This window comes from Ambystoma mexicanum, chromosome 12, assembly GCF_040938575.1.
Source record: "Ambystoma mexicanum isolate Mex_15411 chromosome 12, UKY_AmexF1_1, whole genome shotgun sequence".
NCBI classification, from domain to species: domain Eukaryota; kingdom Metazoa; phylum Chordata; class Amphibia; order Caudata; family Ambystomatidae; genus Ambystoma; species Ambystoma mexicanum.
In genome coordinates this window covers 83,113,792-83,140,655 of record NC_090936.1, presented here as the reverse complement: position 1 = coordinate 83,140,655, position 26,864 = coordinate 83,113,792, and the positions used below count along the sequence as shown (strand labels likewise).

At 46.4% G+C, this 26,864-nt stretch overlaps 1 protein-coding gene across 2 annotated transcripts in view; it reads right to left on the bottom strand.

Moving 5' to 3' along the window:
- The window catches only part of GSAP (gamma-secretase activating protein), a 2,819,616-nt gene that overhangs the window by 840,630 nt on the left and 1,952,122 nt on the right, over positions 1–26,864 (bottom strand). For both annotated transcript variants that reach the window (XM_069628052.1, XM_069628053.1), the window contains exon 24: positions 333–428. In XM_069628052.1, the coding sequence (XP_069484153.1) occupies positions 333–428 (96 nt within the window). The remainder of the gene's footprint in view (positions 1–332; positions 429–26,864) is intronic.

The following is a 26,864-nucleotide window of genomic DNA, read 5'->3' as shown; positions in this document are numbered from 1 at the left end:
TTTAAAGAACAAACAAGATCAAGTAAACTGTAGGTGTACTATTGATGTGTCTTGGGCTTCACTCAAATTCCAAACAGGTCATTATTATAAGCAAAGATAGTACCACCATAAGCGGTTTAGTCAGCATCATCCACTGAGCAAACTAAACCACACACCCAGGATTCACAAACTCTACAGGCGGACATGAAAAATGTGTTCTTTCTGATATGTTGATAGCCCAAACTGTGGGTCACAGTATCCTGGCAGCCTTTGTTGTGTTTTATTTATTGCAACCTATGAACAGAATCAAAAAATACAAACGCCACAATGTTTCACATAAAATAGATACTTACTAACGTGGATACATAATTTAGGACTATCCCGTCTATTTCATTCTTTCGTAAGTGCTGTAGATTTTTCATTAGGTGAGCTTTTAATTTGACAATGATCTGTAAGAATAAATGAGTTATGTTGTCAATTTCATCATTGAATGCTTGTTATCAAAAACCACGTTGCATCTTATGTCAAATTATTAACCTATGCAATCCATACCATAAACAATTAATGTTAAAAGGCAATCGCTTAACATTTAAAGGCAACAAATGTAGTCTCTTCTCTCCGTGGGTCTACAGGGCATATAAGCCGATAACTATTCATCCATAGTTGTCTAAATACCAAAGCATGGTCTACTGGTCAGAGAAAGGGCACACTGCAGAAGGAAACAGGTTTGCAAGTGAATTGCGATGATAGAAATCAGGAGATTGACTCCTTGGGTGTATTTATTTCCAAGAAACCTAAAACCTTCATATTGCATCTAACCAGTACCTTCAAGAAAATGAGAACATGGTTTCGATTTGGAAAGCTGCATAAATGCATACATTACTTGAAAATTAGTGAAAAACCATAGACGCAAGATAATCAGAAAAGGCTCAGCCCTTCATTACAAGTTCAGCTTTAAAGATGGTGCTAATTCTGCCAAACAGAAGAACAAATGACTTACCTATGGCAATGTTTTTTCTAGTGGACACATAATTGCTCCCACAGATTCCTCATCTTTAAAATATCGCAATTGACACATTCAGCGCCAGACAACTTGTTTTCAGCAGGTAGGTGGTGCTTTTCAGCTCCGTCCTCTACCATCACCTCCCATTGGTATTATGTGCTGAGGAGGCGCCATCGATCTGCAAGTACAGAGCTGCCAGCCATTTTCTTCTGATGCACTTGTTTCCACACCAGTTAGGCAGGGACAGCGAAACAGAGACATAGCTTGGATTGGTCACTCATCAACCTATTTTGATGATCGTGCCATTAGAGGGATTGGTGGGAGGGCAATGAGTAATCTGTGAGAGGAATTGTGTCCACCAGAGAGAACGTTACAAAAGGTGATTTGTTCTTCTAATGGACACTGACGAATTGAGGGAATTTGTTCCTTCTCCCCAAGGGGAAGCCCCCTGTGAGGCAGCTACGGAGGTGAGCACGCTCTGCAAGATCCTCCATAGGGGTCGAGGCAAGTGGGACCGCACCAGGAGAGACTTCCCCTTTGGGGACAAGGACTCCCTTTTCCATTGAGGAACTCCCTGATGGCCCCCAAGTGATGTCTTATATGGACGTATACAGTATACCAAACTGTTATCATACTCATGAAGATAACGTGAAGTTATATTATGAACGACAAGAAATGGTAGATATCCCTTTAAATTCAACGGACTGCAACAAGGAGGCTGAAAAGTGATACAAGTCCAATAAGTGAGAGAGAGGAGGCTGAGAGGGGGCAAAAACCTGAGAGACGCAGGGAAAGCTCCCTGTGCGTAACGGAGTGGAAGGAGGTAGGGCTTGCGTGATACATTTACCCACCTAGCAGAATTTCCCTCTATCTCAAAGCTGCACTTCAGCAGTTACCAGCAGAATGGCTGCGCTGGCTCCTTTGAGCACCATTGCCTCGCATCAAAACTGCGTTTTGCAGCTACAAAATGATGGCGGCACTGTCTTGCCAAGCACCTATTGGGCAAGAGGGAACGGGGAACCCACCGAGAAAGGCTTCCAGTGTGTTTCCTTATGCGCACCAAAGAAGAGAATTGAAAAGTAGTGATGCTTTGCTGCTAGCTAAAAAGTCCCTTTGAAAAAGGAAATATTTTACATTTAAAATGATGGTGCCCTGATGCCCTTTTCATATGTTAAACAATATACAGTTCAGATCCAATAAGGCCCAACTATGCCCAGTCGTATTCCAGTTGTGCTTTAGAAAAAGAAAGCATCTCTCACTGAATGACAGGCTGTGTCAGGCATGATCTGGGAAATCACCAGAAACTTTACCCTTAGCCGTACACAAAACCGCTTGACTTTCGCTACAAAGTGTCAAAAATAAACGCTTCAAAAGAAACCCTAGCTCTCTGTGCATATGTCAATTTCAGTAGACCTGTGCCTTGAACAAATTGCTGCTGTGTAGGAGAAACTGACTAGGGCTGCAAACAATGTTTGGAATCCAGAGGGAAGAGAAAACCGAATGTGAAAGGGACTTCGCAGCAGAATTCAAATGGGCTTTTGCAAACAAGACAAATATCCATCTTAAAAGTGTAATGTTGAATAAGGCTCTGTCCTTGCCTAGAAATGTGAGGGGGGTTTGGTTAAAATATAATATGATGTTTTATTCTAACAGCCGTGCCTTTTGGGCGCAGGAAAACTAAATAAATAAATACGTAAATAAATGCGTTGGCTGTACTGGGGAACCAGCCAAGCAGTTTTTCTGCATGGCCTCAAAGGATGATTATGTGCTGGCAACAGGAGTGGCCTCACCCCAAAAGGAGCCACAATACATTTCTGGGACACCTACGTGTTACTTTCTGCCCTTGGAAACTTTGAATGGCCAAGAGGATGCATCTCACACGCTTGTCAGACTTGTGTCTGTGCTCCAGCTTGCGACAATAGATTATGGAACACCTACGTGTTACTTTTGGAAGTGACACCTACCATTCACTCAAACTGAGACAGCTACCATTCACTCAAACTGAGAAACTCCACGGCAGCTCTGGGTTAAACTGACATTTGGTGGTAGCCTGGAAAGACATGACCATATTTGGAGGACAAAGGGCCAGCCCATCTGGCTTAAAAGACTGTTTTTATTGATAAACTGTAAGACATTTATTTCTATAACCAGGCAACGCAGTAATGTACAAATTTTACAATTTAAAGGTAATTTTTGTGGCTTTAAAACAAGATATCATGGCTGTCCATAGCACATATGGGACGGAAACACCAGGAAATGTGAATCATGGGAAAAGTACATATGGTGTAACGTTAAAAATGAATGGAAATATGCTCTATGATATGTACACATACCTACATTTGTGGGATGTTGGGTGAAGCGGTTCCCACTAAAAAGCAAGACAAATTATTAGAAGGGCGAAACAAAGTCCTACAAACTTGGGAGTTGGAATACCATGTTCTGTCTGAAATATGCAATCTGCCTATGTAATTTGTAAAAGTGCCACAACTGTAAAAAGGAGCAATTTATGTCTAAATTGATTTTTGGCAAAAATGACTGTGGGATGACTCTGCACCTCATAAAAACACACCCCCATAAACTGAGTCCCCTCCTTGAGGAGGCAACCAACATGGGCTCACCTATCCGGTTCTGAGGGGTAGGTCTAGCTTAGTTCTGCCCAACAAAAAAACCCTGTGATTTCACCCTTCTTATAAATAAGGGGGGGGGGGGAGATCACAGGAGGGGACAGACTCTCTTCTGAATTTTCCAGCGCCTGCGTATCCAGATATTCCTCCTTCACTCTGCAAGATACCAGACCCCACTGCCAGAAAAGGGATAGTTGATCCAGGCAGAACCACCCTTCAACACTAAACCCCATAACAAAATTCCACTAACTTCAGGGAGAAAGGAGAAAGGTGGCTGAGCCTGCTTTGGGATTCTCCAGTGTCCCCTGCTTACCCGATCCATCCAGCTGAGGCGTCGCTGTGCCGTGACCAGACCTTTGACCAGCTGTCTTTTGCCAGGAGAGTCCGCCGTGCAGTGACTAGAGCCTTTGAGTCCAGAACCTGGTTGGCTGTCTGAAATTCCCAATTTAAGCGCTGATCGTGGTTATTTCCCCATCCCCTAACAACACATAGCTTACCCTATCTTGATAGCTTGTCATTGTCCTACCCTCCAAATAATCCCATCCATACCCTAATAACTTGGTTAAGATAAGTCTGAATTCTATGTGCATCCTGTCTTTGATTTTCTAGTGTTAGCGTAATTCTTCCATTCATTTTTGTATTGCATAGATTCCTAGTCATATTTTGAATAATTTAAGTAATTCCCACATAGAGCTGAACGCGGGGTGAAAAGGTTAAGTTGCAAATTAACCTTGGAGCGTACCGTGTCTTTCTTTAACAATCTAGTATTGATAATCTAGTATAAGTAAAACTTGGCCTTTCCTTTCCCCAACAGATTTCTCTTTTAACTGCTTTATTTTCCCAAAACCGAATCTCCTTCCATATTGAAAATCTCATTCAATTCTTCAGCTAGAGTCACTCTTTCACTGCTATATTATCCCTGTGATGTGCATCTATCACCCAGCCTAAAAACCACATTCCGATTCTGTCTATTTCACCCGTTTAAAAGAAAAATGTTTTGACATTTAAAACTGCAAAAGAGAAAAATGCAACTTTTCAAAGTATGATTTTGGCTGCACTGTGTTTTACTGTAAACTAGTTTATAGACGAACGAGTCACGGTTTCATTTTCTGACGGGTATTGCTGACTTACATTGTAATAGGTTGTTGGTTGAGGCATATTCTGATGACCCGCCAACACAACCTGTATGTATTTGTCGTTGTCCTAGACACATGGGTAGTCCAGCACCGAAATGCATGGAGTCCACGTCTGTGTTCCCCCAGGTTCCACCAACGCCAAGTTCATTGCTAATATCCCATTATAATGCCGTCTATGCGTTGTTCGAATTCTTCCGTCAGCTTCCGCATCCGCATCCCATTGCGAGCTAAACATACTCCACAGCACTAACCTCTCAAGCACATCATAGACTCCAACCTTCCACGATATTGTCTCTGTGCTTTCACTGTTTCTGGTTTGTGTTCATTATTAGGTTTCACCCGGTGCAGAATTAAAGGGTAAATTGATCAATTAGAATAAAGAACAGCTACTGAGATATATATCTGTTATGTTTTCTACACAGCTACATCTTTCCTTTCTGCAAATGTCATCATTTCCAGATACCCAGTGACGGATTCTTCAGCAGGCAGTGGCAGATGCACCTAAATGGCTGGCTTAAAATGACACTGATGTGGGACGATCGCCCCAGACTGATATGCGCTTTTGCGGTACCAGCGACAAGGAGCAACCTGACATTGTTTACGGTGGTCTTGCAAGAAGCTGATGCCGAAGCCTTGCGATTCAAGGTGCGCCCAATGCGCTTCTTCTAGCGAAAGAACACTGTGTGCCTCATGATAAAGATTTGATGTTCAAAAACAACCAAATAAGAAATGTTGTTGAATATGGAAATTGGCGAATGTTCTCAGAGCGTTTATTGTGAAATAAAAGCACATCATAAATTGCAGAGTATTGGTGTTTCCTTTAAAAATATTTTTTTCTATTCTGATTAAGGACACGCTGTGCTGTGAGAGGATGTGTGTGTTGATTTCTGGGTTCTGCGTCAACTAAGGTTAAGACGTAGGTGATGACTGGGCGCGTTTGGCTACGCTGCACACTAACGTCATGAAAATAGGTGGAGAATATCGCTAGGAATAGTGATGTCAGCTTCAGGGACGGGGATATGATTTAGTGCTGCAAGGTCAGTTCAATTCAGGGGGATGCGGCAATGGATAAGATTAGCACAAGATGGCCACGTCCATCTGCCTGATTTCACATGTGTAAAAGTGAGCGAAACTAAGGTACGATGCATAGGAAATGTTTTTACGATCGATCACAGTTTGCTTAAAACCACATGCCAGAATGCTCAGGACAATAATATTTTTGAACGCACTATTCCTTTAAATTGGAGACTTATCACTTTGGGGAAAAGGGAAGGCCCACCCATATCCATATCTCAAAGATAAGAAAGAGAGCATAGAAAACAGACCCACTTGGGGAGAACAAACCTGTGAAACCAGGAAGCCCAAATTCATACGTGAAACTGCACCCTGGGAATGGGTGAAATGTTTTTGGAACTTAAGCTACTATAAAAGAGAAGGGAAGAGTGTAACAGAGATTCAGGAACCCTACAATAGGAAGAAAAGGAACTAACTTGCTCTTTCTATGGATTCTTCTCCCGCTGATTCCTCATCTGATAAACATTCCATCCAGCTCTACTCTGCTGCTTTGGATAATATTCGACAGGGGGTGTAGTGGTCCTCGACTCAGCAGTCAATCCGTCTTGCTCAGCATCAGAGCGTCGGCTCTGGACCTGACGTCAGGTGTCGTATATACATCGTCACTACGCCCCACACCTCAGGTTCCCCCATTTTCCCCCGAGCTCACCAGGCGGCATAGGAAAACAGAGAGATAACAACGGGTTAATACGGACAGAAAATGGCCACTGTGGACCATAACCAAGTCATCGTTAAAGAGGAGAAGCGCACCAACCACTGACTTTGAGCGGGATGGATGGGAGGGGAGATGAGGAATCTGCGGGAGAAGAATTCATAGAAAGAAATTTACACTAAGTCATTTCTCTTTCAAAGGATTGCCTTTCTCCCACTGATTCCTCATCTGAAAGACTCTCAGAGCAGTAGATGAAGGAGGCGGGCAGAAAGTTCGACTAAAAAATGTTTCAGCACTGCCCTGCCAAAATGCGCATCGGCTGTACAAGCCACATCTAGACTATAGTTCTTAGCAAATGTATGAAGGGATGACCATGTCGGAGCGCAACAAATATCCCTAACAGGGACTCCCCTCTGTAATGTTGTTGAAGCTGAGCCCCCCCTAGTCGAATGAGCACTGATGCCTACTGGTAATTTCTTCCCAGTGGATTGGTAGCATTGATCTATGCAGAAGATTATCCATCGGGATAAAGTCTGCTTGGTTATGGGCATGACCTTACGGGCTAAAGAAAAGGCTACAAAGAGCTGGTCAGTTCTTCTGAACTCAGACGTCCTTGCAATGTAATAACTTAGTGCCCTTTTGAGATCTAGGCAATAAAAATGCTCCTCCTCCTTAGACGGATGCAGGGGAGAATAGAAGACAGGAAGGTCAATGGACTGTGATAGGTGGAACTCAGACAACTTTGGGAAGGAAGCCAGGCCTTACCCTGAGCGAGACTTTCTCCTTAAAAACCCGCAGGAAAGGCGGTTTACAGCATAAGGCCTGTAGCTCACTCACCTACCTCGCGGATGTAATAGCCACCAAAAAGGCTGTTTTTAAGGAGAGAAGTTTAAAGGACAAGTATGCATAGGCTCAAAAATAGCCGCCATCACATATGTCAGTAGCAGATTAAGGTCCCAGTCCAGCACAACAAAGGGAGTTGGGGGGAACTTATTTACAAGGCCATCACTATAGTAGTGGGGCAAGAGATAGGGTCAATCCTGCGTTCCCTGCACCACGCCTCAAATCTTCCGTACCTGAACACATACAAGATCTTGTAGATGGTCTACATGCAGCCAGCAACACCTCGAGCACTTCCTCATAGAGGTCCGAGTCATCATACATGTTAGGCACAAACCTGTGCAGTTCCCTCTGGGACCACTGCAAAAGATTTAAGACTACAGGTGTTTGGTAGTAAACCCACTTGGTAGCAATCCGCACCACACAGATTCACTTGGTAGCTGTGGCTGAGCAGTCTGACGTCCCTCAAGAGTTAGGCAGTATACAGAGTATTCATAATAGGTCAATAGGCACACAGTAGAGCAAGCAAACACTGACCAGAGCTTGGTGTAAAAGAGATATAATTATTTATTTAAAACCACATCTAATAAAACACACAGGCACTAATATTAAGCAGCTCAAAAACACGGTCACTAAAAGATATACACTCCCTTAAAAGAATATTAGACAAGTCTTAAGTAAAGCCCCACTTATTTTCAGACAGCGGTGAGCGCTTAACGCAGATGGCACTCTAATAATTTGTTTTTAAAAGGGAGAGAAAAGCAGAGTATAAATTGAAACAGATCCCAACACTTTCACAAGAACACAGCAAGAGAGGAAGGCAGAGTCAAACCGTGAAGTTAGAGTTCAGAAAGCCGGATCCACTTTAAGAGGATCAGAACGAAAATTGTCCAAGGTCACACGGTTGAAAAGTGCACAAAAGACTCGAAGAGGTTCAGAAAGAGTTGGACCAAAAGAAAGGGACCAGTTAGATGGTCAAGGTGGCCAACCCAGTCCAGAAGGTTAAGGGATTATTATTACCTTGTAGCAATCTTTAGAAAGGGAGGCCTGGCGGACACAGTACCTTAAAGTGGTGAGAATGCTCCAGCGGGGGCAGTTGTTCCTGGCAGCGGATGCAAGTCGGTGCTTCGTCCGGGGGAAGAGAGGATCTCGTCGGGGAGGAAGACAGGAGTCCATTGCACTGCCAGGGAAGAAACCAGCCGCTGAGTTCTCAGTTAAAAGGAGCGGTCCTTTTTTTCGCGGTCCAGTGGTAAGTGGCTAACCGGTTGCCGGGGTGCTTGGCACGGGCAATTCAACCACAAGATGTCCTGGGATGCAAGGAAAAGAAGGTAAACTGGTTGTGCCCACCAGTCAGGGGAAGAAGACTCTCCAGCCAGGAGATCTTCTCTGTCGTCGGGAAGTGGTGAGTCGGTTCCGCAGGGCTCCACCGGTGGTGTCGTCGTAGCAGGTCGGCTCAGCTTATTCCTCATCAGATTCTCAGGTCCTGTGGCGACTTCTGAAGTTCTAGTCCCCAAAGCCCTGCTTCTATGCAGCACACCGCCTTTCACTCAGCCTAGCTGTCAATCGAACACGCTAAGTGGTGAGCCGGCCGGCTCACCACTTGGGCCAATCACACCAGAGTGCGACTTGAGTTACCAAGGTAACTCAGTCCAGGGTGCCTAAACCCCCTCCCACACCCCCTGTGGTACCCAGACAGAGTGTCACCACATTTGGAGGCTTCTGTGGAGAAGCCTGCCAAAAGTGGAACAAAGGGCTCGACTTGGGTTGGAGTCACAGAAGAGAACACAAACGCCATTTTAGAATCGAGGCCTGGCAAAAAATACCAACCGGCGAATTAATATTAAATAAATAAACCGGCGGTATGTTCGAGGCTATGAGAATTAAATAATTAAAGATGGTAGCCTCGAACAATGGTAAAATCCCATAGGGATATATTTGCCGTCGAATATAAAAAGTAGTATCCACTGCCACCAGCCAAAACTCGATCGGGGGGGACAGAGACGTGCCCCCTCGACTGACTAACAGACCCCGGGGCAATCGAATTGCCCCGACCAGTACGTCCACAATATACTGGTTTCTGTTCATAATTTGGGACTAGTAAAGCCAATGTGACTTTACATGCCCTTGGAGACAGTAGTCAGTCCAGGGGTATGGAGTCTATGGTGGGGTGTCACTATATATGGGGTGACCCTGTGTCACTGCATGGAGGGTTCTGTGTAACACACATAGTAAAAACACATGAGACCCTATGGAGTAAAGGACCCCATAGCCCATAAAACATATTAACAGTCAAAGGAACACCATAAATCATGTCCAAGAGTGGGAGAAAAAGAGTCTCACCCTTGGCAGGAGAAAAAACAAACTCCAGAAATCTAGCAAAGCTGCTGGGGGACTCACTAGGTTAGGAAATTCAGTCTAAACAGAGAATTCTCCCTAACACTCACCCACCCCAGACTAAGGGACAGGAGGATTTAATCCACTCGTAGATGAATCTCATACCTCTAGTCGATGACATACATCCTACAGAGACCATCAGCATTTTGGTGGTGACACCCTGAGCTGTGCTCATTGGTGAAATCAAACCCTTGCAGGCAGATTGACCATCTCAATAGTTTTGGGTTTTCCCCTTTCATTTGCATTAACCATCTCAAGGGTTGGTGGTCAGTCTGAATGACAAAAGTAGAACCATACAAGTATGGCCTAAACTTCTTCAGAGCCCACACAATAGCAAAACACTCTCGTTTAATGGTTGCCCACCTCGTTTCAGGATCCTTCAGTTTTCTACTGATGAAGCAAATGGGGTGCTCCCTTCCTTTCCCATCCAGTTGACTAAGGACTGCACATATTCCTACATTTGAAGCATCTGTTTGCACAATGAAATTTTGGTGATAGTCAGGAGCTCTGAGTACTGGGGCTTGGCAAAGAGCCTTTTTCAGGGTTTCAAAGGCCTGATTGCATTCCTCATTCCACCTAACCTTTTTAGGGAATTTAGGAGAGGAGATGACATTCAGTGGAGAAGCTATGGACCCATAGTTCTCAATGAAATTCCTGTAATACCCAGTGAGGCCTAAGAAGGCTCTCACCTGGGTCTGAGTAGTAGGTGTTGTCCAATTTTGCACAGCTTCAATCTTACTGGGCAAAGGCCTTATTTCTCCACCTCCTACCTCATGTCCACGGGAGACCACTTTACTCTGCCCAATCTGGCATTTACTTGCCTTTATGTTCAGATTGGCCTTTCCAAGAGCCTGCAAAACATATCTCGGGTGGTCCACATGTTCTTCCCAGGAATTGCTGAACACTGCTATGTCATCCAAGAATGCCATGCAGAAGTCCTCCATCCCATTCAGAACCTGGTTTACCATCCTTTGAAATGTAGCAGGTGCATTTTTCAATCCAAAAGGCATAACCTTAAACTGGTATAAGCCAACTGGGGTAGAAAATGCAGTTTTCTCCTTGGCATGGTCTGTCAGGGCTATTTGCCAATAGCCTGACGTCAAGTCAAATGTGCTGAAGAACTTGGCTGCACCAAGTCTATCCACCAACTCATCTGTCCTTGGCAAAGGGTGGGCATCAGTCTTAGTGACTGCATTAAGAGCTCTGTAATCCACACAGAATATAAGTTCCTTAGATCCTGCCTTTGGTACTAACACAACTGGTCTAGACCATGGACTAGTAGAGGGCTCCATTACCCCGAGATCAAGCATCTTGCTGACCTCACCTTTGATGTGGGTTCTTACATTCTCTGACATTCGATATCCTCTGCTTTTGACTGGCAGACAGTCACCAGTGAGTATGTCATGCTGTCCCCAAGGGGTCAAGCCTGGTGAAAGTGAGAACAGGGAGGCAAACTGATTTAACATAGATTTGCACTCTTCCTGTTGCTCAGGTGTCAGGTTTGAAGAGAGATTTACTCCTTCAATCTTTTCGTCTAAAGGTAAGCCTCTGAGGAGATCAGGAAGAGCTAAACTCTCTTCTTCTTCCTCTGATGATGCTAGAAGCAAAGCTCCTAACATCAGGTCTGGAGACATACGCTTTTAGTCTGTTGGTGTGGAAGACTGTTGGAGCCTCCTTGGGGTTGTCCAAGTCCACCAGATAGTTGACCTCTCCAAGTTTACCCACAACCTTGAAGGGTCCCATCCATTTGTCTTGCAAGGACCTCTGCCTTGTTGGAATCATGACGAGAACTAGCTGGTCCTGAGTAAACTCAACCATGTTAGCCTTTTGGTCATGCCAGTGCTTGACCAGTGCTTGTCCAGCTTTCAAGTTATCACTTGCTTCTGCCATCATTTGTGACATTCTCCTTCGGAGACCTATCACATAGTCAGTCACTCTGACTGGCTTGGGGGAAGGAGCACTCTCCAACCCCTCCTTGATCAGGGCCAATGAACCTCTGACCGGATGACCATAAAGAAGTTCAAAAGGAGAATAACCTACTCCTGTAGTGATAAACAGAACCCGAACCCCCCTGGGATCCAGCCCTTTGTGCAAAGTAAATCACTCCTAGTTACCTGCCCACACAAGTAAGGTTTAAGACGCACGATGAACTCAGTCTGGAAAAAAGCCAATCACACAGAATATATGATGCTTGCATTTATTATCTACAGTGTCTAATGAGAACTAAGCAGCAATTTACAATAATATGGAAATAGAAAGTGCAAGCTGTATAATGCCTATTGTCAATCACAGATGAATATGCAATTATTTTGTCTTACGCTCCTAATAAAATGTAGATGAAGGTACGATCAGATCACACCCGGGACCCTCGCCGCTACAGGTGCCCGGCACTCCTCGGGAGAGGAGGGGAGGACTGGCCAAGCCCCCACAGTCCTACACCAGAGCGGGGATGTGATGCTAGGAGTCTCGGCCCAGATAGTGCACAGCTGGTCGTCCAGGCACTGTTCCTCTTGGTATGCGCGTCTCACCAACAGCCCAGGATGAGTCCCTACTGATTGCAGATGGTCAGCAGTTTTGATTAATTGGTTTCTGTCTATTATCAGCTTGCACTCTGCAGAAATATCCGAGGTAGCTAGCGTCTGGAAATCTTTCCAAGCAGTTTGGGTAAATTGTCTAATAACATGAAGCCGGGCAGTAATCACCCCATAGGGTAGAGTCCAGTTAAGCAAATGCGTGAGCTCAGCATGCAGAGTAGTGTGAGACCACTGGGTTAAAGAATATAAGGTATGAATAACAATGACTAAGATAGTCACAACTTGATCTACGCAAAAGACTTGAGGATTCCCTAATAGCTTATAATTGTTAATAAGCAAGTAATGATTAGTAACTACGCAAGCTTTATGCTGATCTATCTGGAAGATGTCAGTCCCATTAATGTGATATTGCATCCAGGTGCACTCCCCTGCTACGGGATGCATGCATGGGTCCGGAACCCTCCCAGTTAGGGGACACACCCACCCCTGATCGCAGGACATGCAGGTGTGACTGTGGATGGTGTAGTTTTGGCTGTCTAACCATTCCCCTCGTATTTGCGGAACCCACCAGGAACCATTGATTTTCATAGGCAATACTATAAAAGGACACCATATTTCTAGAGCATAAGCGGTCCTACTAACTTGCATTAACGCATGGCATGTGTTATTCATGCAATCAAAAGCAAGCGGTTTAATCCATATGTTTGCTGGTAACTGTAGCTCTGTGTGCCAGTGGGTTGAAGATAGTCGCCCCCATTCGGAGCGGAAAGCCAACACCTGCTGATTTAGCAAAGTTTTCCATAGAATGCATCGTGTGTCTTTAGCAGTCTTGTTTACCTGCCCTATGGCAGAGAAAATGTCTTCATAGCTGAAGTTCTGCCACTTCCAGTAGTTGCCAATACTTGTAGCAGTGTTGCGCAGGGTAGAGCTGATCAATGGGCCCCACTGGGCCAGAAGCTTTATAGCGGTGCTGGCATCAGAACCCATAGTGGCTAACTTGTTGCGCACAGTTTCTATATCAAAAGCATTTAAAAAGCCCCCGTTCCCACTCCCGCTGCACCCGCAATCAATGAATCTATCCCCCTAGCTACGCGCAATTTGGTGATGGGCCATAGAAATTGACTCCATTTATAGCAGCTTGGTAGTACTAAGGAAACATTGCCTTGTGACAAATCTATGTCCAAGTGTACCTCTGTAATGATAGACGCGTGCATCACATGTCTGCAATTTAAATGTTGTCTTACTACTGGAAAATCTAGCATGTTCACAGTTTCTACTTTGTGTGATTTGAAAAACACCATCCTCCAAGTGGGATGCCTACCATATACAATATTGGTTTTTGATACAAACACCATACTACCATCTGATAGAGGCTGTTTCAACGTACAATTGTATGACAGGCATTTGGTCAAGTTATAGTCCAGAAAATCTTGGCGAGTACACTCGCTGCAGTTCTTGGGGCAAAAGAAACATGACACATCAAACAAATTATTTGATCCATTCACTGAAACGTTTGGGCCTAAGATTTCATAAGCACCAGTCATATGAGTTAGTGACAAAAGGTGTCCGACAATGTGCCAATCTAGAACTGTTGCAGTTCCATGTGGATACTCATTTGTAACGCTTTTCTCACAGGTTACGGTGCGGTTGTAGTTATCACGCAGGACTGGAGCATCAGGTGTAGTGCATGCGATTCTCAGAGTCCGTGTTGCGTCTTGCATCAACCCATTCTTTACAGAGAAAGCGTTGGCTTGGCAGGCCAGGAACACCCACAGCAAGGTAAGTCCCATCCCCTTCATACTAAACAGGCACGTCAGAATTATGCAAAAGTACAACATAAGTACTTCCAACACCTTGACTTAACACTTCCCCAGCCTCATGCTTTTTCTTAGGATGGTGCACCCACACCTTTTTTCCCGTGCTACCGAAGCCTCATTCCCCCCTCAATGTAGTGTCTGGGGATTGCTTGCTCTCTACCACTAGGGGAACAACTGCTTGCTCACAAATCAATTGTGCAATTCGGTCATATTTGGTTAATGGTACTGCAGATGCACCAGCATTATGTAAAAGTACCGAAACAGTGCCTCTATAATCAGGATCAATCACACCTCCCAATGTGTCAATGCCTTGTTTCGCCAGGCTGGATCGTGCAGCAATGCGTCCATAAGTGCCAGCCGGCAATTTGATGCCAATACCCAGCGAGATGGATTTGGTTTGCCTCGCCGGTATAACATCATCTTCACAGGTAGATAGATCAGGTCTGATGCTGCCTGCAGTGGCTTGCACAGGCAGCTTAGCTTCTTTGTCGATTTTCCACACAACAAGAGTCTTTGTGGATTCCACTTTCTCACTTGTCAGTCTCACAAAGGGTGTCTGGCGGTTTCCCAGTGGACGATTGTTCAGTTCAAACAGCGCTTGTGCCAGATGTTTGGACCACCCTTTGAGAGTGTGAGTCTTAGTCAGCTTCTTTATTTGTTGCTTGAGCAGCCCATTGCTACGTTCCACCAGAGCAGAGGATTCTGGGTACCGGCTGATGTGCAGTGTCCATTTTATGCCTTACTCTAGTGCCCAGTCATGCACATTGTGTCCAGCAAAATGGCTGCCTTGGTCTGATTGGATTTCATCCAGGATGCCATAGTGTCTGATGAGGTATTCCATGCCTTGCAAGGTAGTCCGTTGATCTGCATGGGCGGCTGGATAAGCTAATAGCAGTCCAGAGTATGAGTCTACCATGGTCAACACATAATGCTTTCCATTCTCGGGCGGTAAAGGGCCAATGTAGTCAACTTGCCATACGCTAGCAGCTCTTTCACCTCTTCTCAAAGGGCCTTGAGGCTTCCTCTCCAGAGGGTAGTGCTTCACTTCGCAGCACACAAACATTGGGAGGCAGCTTGTCTGGCTTGATCCATGGTAATGGGCAATTGTCTCCTTTTTGCCCATTGATAAGTTCCTGTTTGCCCTAGATGCCCTGAGGTTTGGTGTGCCCAATCCGCCATCCCTTGCAGCACCTCAGCTTCTTGCGGTGTTGTCACTGGGCGAATCTTTGCCATTTGGTCCACTTCATTGTTGAACAGGGCAGCCAGTGAGGTGTCGGGGGGCATGTGTGCATCGACATGCCCAATGCAGATTTTGCACCTCTCACTTTTCCCAGATGTCTGGCCCTCCCCAGATCGGAGTGTTCTTGATCTGCCAGCCGTCTCTTCTCCATGCCGGTGCCCAATGTGTCAGGCCTTGATATGTGGCCCAACTGTCTGTGTATATGTATGCAGTCTCTGTTTCCTTCACCTGTTCAATCACGGAGGCCACCGCCTGCAGCTCAGCATATTGACTTGATCTTCCCACACCTTCTCTCATTAGCAGTGTTTCTCGGTGGGGCTGGAATGCAACAGCTTGCCAGTGTCTTTGCCCTTTATCATACTTTGCGGTGCCGTCCGTGAACCATGCAGACTTTTGTTCTTTCTCTGTCAATGTATCATAGGCGGGTGCGACTTTGAAGGGAGATTCTGGCAACGCCACAGGGGTGTTTGGTTCAGGCATCGCTTCCAGATCTACTGCCTCCAGCATTTGTTCTTGCAGTCTGGAAACCCCTGTGCGGCCAGCTTTCGCACATTGCTGTAAATACCATTTCCATTTGACATGAGTGGCGTCTTGTGCTCTGACACTTTTCCCGCTTGCAGCAGTGTCGCGCACCCAGCCCATGATCGGAATTTCTGTGCAAATTGCCACTGGTTGCTCGCCTGTGATTCTTTCAGTTTCAACTAGAGCCCAGTACACTGCAGCAACTTGTTTCTCAAGCGGAGTGTATCTTGTCATAGGATCTGTGAGCTTCCTTGACCAGAACCCCTGCGGCACTCTTTTCTGTCCTTGCTTTTGCCACAAGCTCCACACAGCCACGTCATTGTAGACAAGAATTTCCAGTTCAAAAGGATCCGTTTTTGTCATGGGCCCCAGAGTGATATAATTTTGCAACACGTCTTTAGCCTGTTGGAAGGAAGCCTGTTGCTCTAGGCCCCATGTAAAGTCATGTTTCTTTCTGGTGACTTTGTAAATGGGTTTCAGTATCAGGCTTAAATGAGGTATGTGATTTCTCCAAAAACCCATTAACCCAATGAATCTTTGCGCCTCCTTTTTATCTGCTGGTGGAGCCATCTGCTGAACCATATCAATTACCGGGTCGGGAATGTTCTTAACTAACCCTGACCAGATTGCACCTAGAAACTTCACCTCTTGGGGAGGCCCCTGTATCTTTTTGGGATGTATGGCCCACCCCTGATTTCGCATGTGTGTGATCAACTTTTCAGCAGCTTGTTCTACATGTTCTTTCTCAGCACTGGTCAGCATGATGTCATCAATGTAATGAGCAATATATACATCATCCAACTGCACCATCTTTAAGTCTCTGGCAATCAATCCATGACACAGAGTGGGACTATGCAAATACCCCTGGGGCAATTTAGTAAAGGTAAATTGTCTGTCTCCCCAAGTGAGAGCAAATTGGTCTTGTGATTCAGTGTCAATACCAAAGGAGAAAAATGCATTGGCCAGGTCAAGGACCGCATGCCATTCACCCACTTCTTTCGTAAGGTTTTCAATCAGAGTGATGATGTCTGGCACCGCCGCAGCTAAGGGCGGCACCTTCTTGTTCAAAATGCTGTAATCAATCGTCAGACGCCACACCCCATCCAGGCGGCGGACAGGCCAGATCGGCGAGTTGAATGGGCTGACTGCCGGCCTCATTATGCCAGCTTTCACCAATGACTCAATAGTTTCACCAATCTCTTTATGTCCTCCTGGCAACCAGTACTGTTTCACGCACTCTGGCTCAGCAGGAGGAGGTAAATGCAAGGGGGACCATTTGGCATGCCCAACCACAACAGGGTTAACAACTCTCACATGGATTTTTTGATTGCCAAAAACAAATTCACCTAAATCTGTAGTCACACTTTTGCCCAACAACACATCCATGCCAAGGATGTACTCTGGTATATTTGCAATCAAAACATTTGCTGTGAAAGGCAATCCCTCGCAAATTGACATTTTTACATTAAAGGCTTTTGCAACAGTTTCTGCTCCCTCATAACCATTGACCAAAACTCTGGGACCAGATAATTTACTGGGATTGCCATTCAGAATGGTCACCTCAGCTCCTGTGTCTAATAGAGCCAAGACATGTTTTACTTTCTCATCTAAATACAATGTAAGTGGCACAAAAGGGCGTCTGTCTCTGGGACTAGTTCTCTTTATTAACCATAATTCAAAGACAGAGCCAGCCCTTCAATCAAAAATGGGGTCTGGGACCTCCCACTTGTCCTTTGCCAAATCAGGGTAACCTTTTGCTTGCACTTTGGGCTTCAACACCTCTTCTTCAGAGGGTGCAGAGGGCTTAGTTTTTCCCGATCCCTGTTTTCTCAATTTCTTCCATTTCTCAAGCAGCACAGTTGTGGGTTTACCATCTATCTCTTCCCTTGGAATTCCCTCTTTTAGCAGGTCCACCCACATTTGTCTGCGTGCGATCTCAACAGTGTCAGTTTTCTCTTCAGACTTTACATTTTTGCCACGCTTTTTCTCTGAATCATTATTTGCAGCCACTAGGCGCGCTGCTTTATGCACATCCAGCCCTTCTAATTGCCCTAGCAGAAGTGCCACTTCACCAATGGCTTTGCCTTGCGCTGGACCCAGCAATGAGAGCAATGCGCCCTTCATGTGACTCGGTGCATTTCTTAACAGACGTGCGCGCATGCCAGCTGTAAACAACTCCATGTCAGGCCCTGCAAAATTTGCACTGTACAGTGCACACTGTAAAGCCATCTCTCTAAGCTGATCTGTTGCTTCAGTTAGTAACTGCCAACCGGCCCAATTCTCTTCCTTATCCATTGGACTCCCATACAAAGTTAATAGGGCAGTCTGAAGCCAATTAAACAAGGAATGAGAGCCTTGCTGCCCGAGCGCACCGTGCACTATCTGTCCCAACATTACATTAGTAGTGAGTGAACCCATCTTTAACAGTTCTTCTGGGGTTAAGAAGATCCCATCGGCACCTGTATCCCAGAGGCGGAGGTACCACTGCAGAAGTGCTTAACCTTGTCTCTATCTAAATAACTTAGCAATCTCTAAAAGCTCTGTCTGTGTATAATCGCGGACAATCCAAGTATTCTGAATATTTGCACCGCCAGCTTGGCCTTTTGACTTGTTAGTGATTAACGGCCGCGCTGGGTAAGCACATTTCTTTGGCGCACATTGCAGCTCCTCTTCGTCAGAACAATCTAACTCTGCAAGCCTGACTTCAACAGATTCATTCCAGTCATATGTTTGCTCAGTTTCGCTGTCACTGACTTCACCCGACCATAAATTTGGGTCCCAGTTATCTTTCCTAATTAGCGCGCAAATCCTTATCTTTGACGGATTGCCCCGCCGCTGTCTGCGCTTGTGCACTGTCCTCCATCTGATCAGCCCGCTTAACGGACGATTCAAGGGTCTATCTCATAATGATATGTTGCTCCTGGAGCAGGGAAATCTCATCTGTTAGTTTGCGAATCTGCGCATCTTTAAGCAATTCATTCTCATGCACCTTTCTGAGCGCCTGCAGGAATAACCAGCCTATGTTTCCTGCTGCCTTTAGCTCCCTTCTGCATTTCTCAAGCTGTAAACTCTCCAAGCACTTACTAATTACCACCGGGGAAACATCATTTTCAAGCATGTCCCATGCCCTCGGTGCCGAGTACCGATGCAAAATATCTGCCACACCCGACCAAGCATTTGATGCCGGCCATCCTGGAATGTGACAGAGTGCACTATCTTCCCCATTGCATTCATCTTTTGCATGTTTTTTCCAGAACGGCATTGTGCTCGTAAACCCTGCTCACAGGGCCAAATGTAGTAATAAACAGAACCCGCACCACCCTGGGATCCAGCCCTTTGTGCAAAGTAAATCACTCCTAGTTACCTTCCCACACAAGTAAGGTTTAAGACGCACAATGAACTCAGTCTGGAAAAAAGCCAATCACACAGAATATATGATGCTTGCATTTATTATCTACAGTGTCTAATGAGAACTAAGCAGCAATTTACAATAATATGGAAATAGAAAGTGCAAGCTGTATAATGCCAATTGTCAATCACAGATGAATATGCAATTATTTTGTCTTACGCTCCTAATAAAATGTAGATGAAGGTACGATCAGATCACACCCGGGACCCTTGCCGCTACAGGTGCCCGGCACTCCTTGGGAGAGGAGGGGAGGACTGGCCAAGCCCCCACAGTCCTACATCAGAGCGGGGATGTGATGCTAGGAGTCTCGGCCCAGATAGTGCACAGCTGGTCGTCCAGGCACTGTTCCTCTTGGTATGCGCGTCTCACCAACAGCCCAGGATGAGTCCCTACCTCCCTGGTCCAAGTATAGTTCTCTTATTAGGGGCTGCACGTCAATCATCATGACCCATCAGCTCTTCGAGAAGCTTCTAGGCTCACCCTTCCGGGCAGTAAACATGTTTTCGCTTGGAAAGTTAGAAGACTGGAAATAGCCAGTCTTGGCTCCCAGGCTTCGTGCACTGTGTTTTGAGAAGATCTGACATTCTTGCCTTATCAGTGCACCCGACTCGCAGAGCGAAGACGAGCAAAGCTGTGCAAAGCTGTGCCTGGCTCCCAAGGGCTGCGTAGAGCCTCTTGCAAATGCTAGATGTTTTATGTCTTCAGGAAAGGCCTTCGCAATTAACCCCTTGCAAGCATGCAGGCTCACCCAGTTCGAGAGGCCTGGTTGATGTCAGCATTTTCCTCCACGCTTCGAATAGGCTCTAATACACACAAGATAGCTCAGTGGGTTAGTGCAAGTGCAGGTTACTGCAAGCGCCTAGCAGCTTATCATGACAACTCCCTCCTGAGGGACTTCTCTATAAGCAAAGAGAAGGCATGGCAGTAGAAGGTCCCACTTTCTTTTAAGGGGGTCCTCTAAAGCACCTATCATGCTCTTCATGGTTCTGTTGAACCTTTCAACCAGCCCATTTGTCTGAGGGTGGAATGCGGTTGAGAACTTGTAAGTAACTCCGCAGGTTTTCCACATGGCTTTCATGTAGTGGGACATAAAATTCGACCCCCTGTCAGAGATTACTTAGTTAGGAAATCCAACCCTGGTAAAGATACCAAGGAGGGCCTTAGCCACAGCCAGAGCTGTAACAGTTCTCATAGGAATTGCCTCAGGGTACCTAGTAGCATGGTCTACTACAACAAGTATAAACCTGTTGCCTGAGGAGGTTGGAGGATCAAAGGGACCAACAATGTCGATCCCTACTCTCTCAAATGGGACTCCCACTACAGGGAGAGGCACTAAACGTGCCACATTCTTGGAGCCAACCTTACCAGAAGTCTGGCAGGTGTGGCAGCTCCTGCAGTACTTATCTACTTCAGCCCCCATCTTTGGCCAATAAAAGTAGAGTGAGAGCCTTTCCTTAGTCTTCTTGAAACTCAAGTGACCAGCCAAAGGAATCTCATGGGCTAACTGCAAGAACTGTGGTCTTTTCTCTTGGGGTACTACAAGTCGTTTGTTGTCCCCAGGTGCAGACTCCGTTGGTTCACTGTAGAAGAGGCCATCTTCCCAGTGTAACCTATATTTCCCAGGCTCTTGCCCTTCAGCCTGAGCATCTGCCTGGTGGCGAAGACCTTCCAGAGTTGGACATTCTCTCTGTCCCTTACTGAAGTCTGCCCTGTTGGGTCCACCTTCTGCCAGTAAAGCCTGCAGCTCAGGCTGGTCAACAGGATCCAAATCTCCAATGAGTTCCTGGCTCCCTCAGCTGGAGGGGGAGTTACTGGTGTAACTTTGGACAACCTCAGGGAAGTCCTTGTTGGCTGCACTGGAGTGCTGGCTGTGAGGTTCTTTTTAGAAGTTTTAGGTTTCCCTTTTCCTTCTAGTTTCTTAGAGACAGCAGCTGACATCTCCAGTGGAGCAGGAGTGATCTCTTTCTTCATCATCTCCTTGGGAGTACCTCTCATGGTTCTCTCCCTTGCAGGTCTGGTGAGCTCCTGTAACCTTTTACTAAGAGGACTGGGGGTATGTGACACTACTCCAAGAGTTTTTAAGTCATTACCCAGCAGAACCCTTCCTGGCACCTCACTTTGTATGCAGTTGTTCCTGGCAGCGGATGCAAGTCGGTGCTTCGTCCGGGGGAAGAGAGGATTTCGTCGGGGAGGAAGACAGGAGTCCGTTGCACTGCCAGGGAAGAAACCAGCCGCAGAGTTCTCAGTTAAAAGGAGCGGTCCTTTTGTTCGCGGTCCAGTGGTAAGTGACTATCCGGTTGCCGGGGTGCTTGGCACGAGCAATTCGACCACAAGACGTCCTGGGATGCGAGGAAAAGAAGGTAAACTGGTTGTGCCCACCAGTCAGGGGAAGAAGACTCTCCAGCAGGGAGATCTTCTCTGTCGTCGGGAAGTGGTGAGTCGGTTCCGCAGGGCTCCACCGGTCGTAGCAGGTCGGCTCAGCTTCTCCCTCGTCGGATTCTCAGGTCCTGTGGTGACTTCTGAAGTTCCAGTCCCCAAAACCCTGCTTTTATGCAGCACACCCCCATTCACTCAGCCTAGCTATCAATCAAACATGCTAAGTGGTGAGTCGGCCGGCTCACCGCTTGGGCCAATCACACCAGAGTGCGACATGAGTTACCAAGGTAACTCAGTCCAGGGTGCCTAAACCCCCTCCGACACCCCCTGTGGTACCCAGACAGAGTGGCACCACTTTTGGAATCTTCTGTGGAGAAGCCTGCCAAAAGTGAAACAAAGGGCTCGACTTGGGTTGGAGTCACAGAAGAGAACACAAACGCCATTTTAGAATCTAGTCCTGGTAAAAAATACCAACCGGTGAATTAATATTAAATAAATAAACCGGCGGTATGTTTGAGGCTATGAGAATTAAATAATTAAAGTTGGTAGCCTCGAACAATGGGAAAATCCCATAGGGATGTATTCGTGTTCGAATATAAAAAGTAGTATCCACTGCCACCAGCCAAAACTCGATCAGGGGGGGACGGAGACGTGCCCCCTCGACTAACAGACCCCGGGGCAATCGAATTGCCCCGACCAGTACGTCCACAATATGATGGTTTGTACTGGTTTCTGTTCATGATTTGGGACTAGTAAAGCCAATGGTGACTTTACATGCCCTGGGAGACAGTAGTCAGTCCCAGGGTATGGAGTCTATGGTGGGGTGTCACTATGGCACCCCTGTGTCACCGCACAGAGGGTGCGGTGTAACACACATAGTAAAAACACATGAGACCCTATGGAGTAAAGGACCCCATAGCCCATAAAATACATTAACAGTCAAAGGAACACCATAAATCATTGTCCAAGAGTGGGAGAAAAAGAGTCTCACCCTTGTCAGGAGAAAAAACAAACTCCAGAAATCCAGCAAAGCTGCTGGGGGACTCACTAGGTTAGGAAATTCAGCCTAAACAGAGAATTCTCCCTAACAATACCTCACCCTCCCAAAAGCCACGCATGTAGGTTGAAGGATTCCGGGTTGTGGTGGATTATCCAACCTTCCGACTGGGTTAGGAGATCTGGCCGCTTAGGCAACCAGTGAGGTGGACAGATGACAGATCAAAGAGGTCAGAGAACCACGTTCTCATTGCCCAGTCCGGGGCGATCAAGATCATGGTCGGGCAAAACCTCTTCAACCTCCGGCGAACCAATGACGGGAATAGGAGAGAAAGCCTAATTTATTTTATTTTATTTTATTTATGTATTTATAATGCGCTGAAAGCTCGCAAACATCAGGGCACGACAGAGACACAAAGACGGAGAGTTCACAGGACAATACAAAGAGAAAGGCAAAAGAGGAGAAATAAGCATTACAAGAGGGCCAGCATAGCATATAATTGAGAGGGAAGTTCCAATCCACCAGAAACGCGTCCCCCAGTGTACCGTTCGCTGGGAATTACGTTCTGTGGTGAGGCCTTCATCTAAAATGTCAGTATGGTCATAACCTTGTACAGGCGGGTGCGTGGCTTGCAGCCATGTGAGGTGGACGCGAGTGTCATAGTCATGAAGTCAGGGGCAAAGGCATGCAGGGGTCGCATGCACAGGAGACCTGGGTGGACACTGTCCTGGCGCCTTTGGCGCCAGTCTCATGAACAAAAGTAAACAAGAACATCCATTTAACACCAAAAAGCTTTTATTATGGACATAGCACTTCAGATGCATTAACCTTGAACATTTCATCCATTATGCAGGATGCATTAACCTTGAACATTCCATCCATTAAGCAGCCCCAAGTGTATTCTTGGATGTGGCTGCTAATGGATTGCCTTGGAAAGGTGCTCACTCTCTAGGATTTGCAGGGTGTGGCTGGTAAACCGGCCCAAATGGGCGTGCCCACTATCTCAGCTATAAAAGCTGCCCCGATCCTCAAGACAGACGCTTCGCGTTATTCTGCACTTGCAAGCAGCGTATCGCTCACCGTCGCCTGAGGTCAGACTTACCTTTGAAGATCCTGCTTCCTGGACATCCTGCTTCCTACCAGAATACTTACCAACTGGGGGAAGCTGTTCTTACTTGTACATCTCTTCGGCGAACCAAGTATTCATCTTTACACTTTTCGGAACGCCGAAATCTTCATCTTGGCGCCGCAGCATGACACGCTCCATCGTCGACAGCAGCATCTGCAAGGAAAAACAGAAGACAAGGATAGACACCGAAAAAACAGTCAGTTTAAGGTTGCGCTTCGCCATACATCGCGCTTTTCCTTAAACCATCACTTACCTGCTGTCGAACATTGCGATAGCATCCATCTTCCATCCTGCCGCGTCTCGCATCTGCATTGAGGCCGCATTTCCATCTAAGAGAAGAAAACAGAAGAGAGACATTATTGCGGGCATAAATAGGAGCAACATATAAAGACATTAAACAGAACGAACAGCATCACAAGAGCTCAAGAAAGACTTACCAATCATAAGGAGAAGCATAGTCGCAGCTGGACTGGACTAATCCTTATCAGGGATCAGTGAAGGAACTAGATCCCATTTAACAAGCCCCTGCCAGAAGTAGCAGGACGGAGAGTTTATCTTCCATAACTCACAGCAGCAGTATCACCACCGACAACCGCTCACAGGTTTTCTACAGAGGGAGAGGCCTGAAAGGGGTGATTCAAGTTCAGGGAGGGCTGCAACCGTGCCCCAACGCCTCCGCAGAGACCAGGTAAGCGTAACACTCCGACCTTGTCACCCTCAAACGCAAGTGCACGGTGGCTAAGAGGAAGTGGAGGGCATCAGGCACACCCTCTGACAAACTGGCATGCCGCCTGTTCCAACGGCAATAAAGACTCTCTGCCCTCACCAAGAAGAGAGCCCACATCTCTGCGGCATCTAATAACTTGGCCGAACTCTTCAAAATCTGCAAGGAGCTGGCCAATCCTGCTGCAGTCTCTACCTCTCCCGTTGCCTCCCTGTCCCTCTGTACGGCCTTGGCTTCTCACTTCATCACTAAAACTCAGGACATCCTGTCCACCCTCTCTTCCGCCTCCTCCTCCACTCCTGGCCTGCCTGTGATCGTCTCTCCTCTTCCCTTCTCTTCCTTTCCCTTGTTCACCCCTGACAATGTTTCTAGACAAGTCCGATCTATGAAAGTCTCGTCAAAACAGGTTCTCCCCTGTTCATCCAGAGCCATCAAGGACCACATCGACATCCTTGCTCCAGCCTTGACCGATTTCTGTAATCACTCCTTTGCCACTCAAACCTTCCCTTACCCCTTTAAGCACCTTGTGCACCCGCTGCTAAAGAAGCCCTCTGCCGATCCTTCCACTCTGGCTAACTATCGTCTGATCTCCATCCCCCCTTTCCTGGGCAAACTGTTGGAAAAGCTGTCCATCTCCCAGCTTAATCTTCACACAATCTGTTGATTGTCTCCACAACCACTAGTCTAGCTTCAGAGCTGCCAGAAGCACGGAAACGGCTCTCCTGAACACATGTGAAGATCTGCTCATAAACCTTCATTCTAACCTTCCTTCTGTCCTCATTCTCCTCAATCTTTCTTCTGCCTTTGATACAGTCAACCATGCCATCCTGCTCAATCGCCTCTGTGATAGCCTGGGTATCACTTATCAGGCCCTGGCATGGCTGGCCTTGTTTCTCACTGACCGACCCTCCCAGGTCCAACAGGGGTCTTTCCTCTCTTCTATCTCTCTCTCCATGTGTGGGGTCTCCCTCTCTCCTTGGCTGTTCAACCAATACCTGGCACCACTTGCCCACCGCATCGCTTCCTTCTGCTCCAACTTTCAGTGTTATGCGGATGACACCCAGCTTTCCTTCAGGCTCCCCTCAACCGCCTCTTCTTCTCTCATTCCAGACTGTCTGACCGCAATTCAGGAATGGTGTACCGACAATGACCTCTACCTTAATGCCAGTAAGACCGAGATCCTCCTCATCGGAACACCAGCTCCCTCCGTTCCTCTCTCTCTCTCTCTGGAAGCCTAATCGTGGCTCTCTTTCTGCTCCTACCTGTGAGGCTAAGAACCTTGGGGTCATCTTCAACTTCACCATCTTCTTCTATCCTCACATTGCTGACGTCTCTAACAAGTCAAACTATCAACTGCACCGCCTCAGAGGTATTCTTCCTTTCCTCACTTTCCCCCAGAAGCTCACTGTCTCCAGAGAGCTGGTCCTCTCTAGGCTGGACTACTGCAACAGCCCTTTACTTTTTTTTTTTTTAAATTTGGTTCTATTGGTTTTGAAACAACAACAAAAAAAAAAAAACAGTTGAAGCATTTCACTTGTTACATCACTGTTACCATATGGTTACATTGGAGAAACAGCATTAGAATCTCATCATTCAATAAATCGTTGCTATATTCAAGTCTGTTCCTTGGTTGTAACAGGCAAAATAACATAACCCGTACCCTCCCACCTCCGTCCCCCTAGCTGGGCAGACATCTTTGCAACATCACTTTTCTCTATCAGTATGATCACAGTGGATAGAGTTCTACCCACTTATCATGTGGTCCTCTACAGTTCTGGGATCAACACCGTTTCTCAATGAGGGCTGTAAGATTTTTGTTTTTACTCAGGGTCCAGTGTCATCATCTGATTGGGAGTCCGTCGTCTCTGAAAGATGTTTACTTCGGATGTCTGACCATAAGGTCTCGCATTGGGACGCTTTGTTGTGCAAAGAAGCAGTGATCGTCTCCATTGTGTAGATGTTGGTTGATAGGCAGACCCATTCTTTCTTACTTGGGACTGTTTTGAATTTCCATTTTCTTACCAGCAGCGCTCGGGCTGCGAGGAGTAACTGTGGGGCAAGACCTCTGAGTCTGGTCCATCCATCCTCATCTCTCTCCAGTCCAAAGAGAATCAGACGTGGATCAGCATCTCTTTGTATGCCATCTATGTCTTTGATCCATGTCAGCACTTCCTCCCAGAATACCTTTATGTGTGGGCAGCTCCACCACATGTGCCAGTAGTCGGCTGTCTCTCCACATTCTCGCCAGCATCTTGGGCTCAGTGTCTGGAACATCCGGGACAACTTGAGTGGATCGTATTTCCATCGATGTAAGAGTTTAATGGCATGTGATTTATATTGGGTGGATAAGGATGTTTTGGATGCAGCTTTACACATCAATTCCCATTGTTCCGGGTCTATCTCCTCCCCCAGGT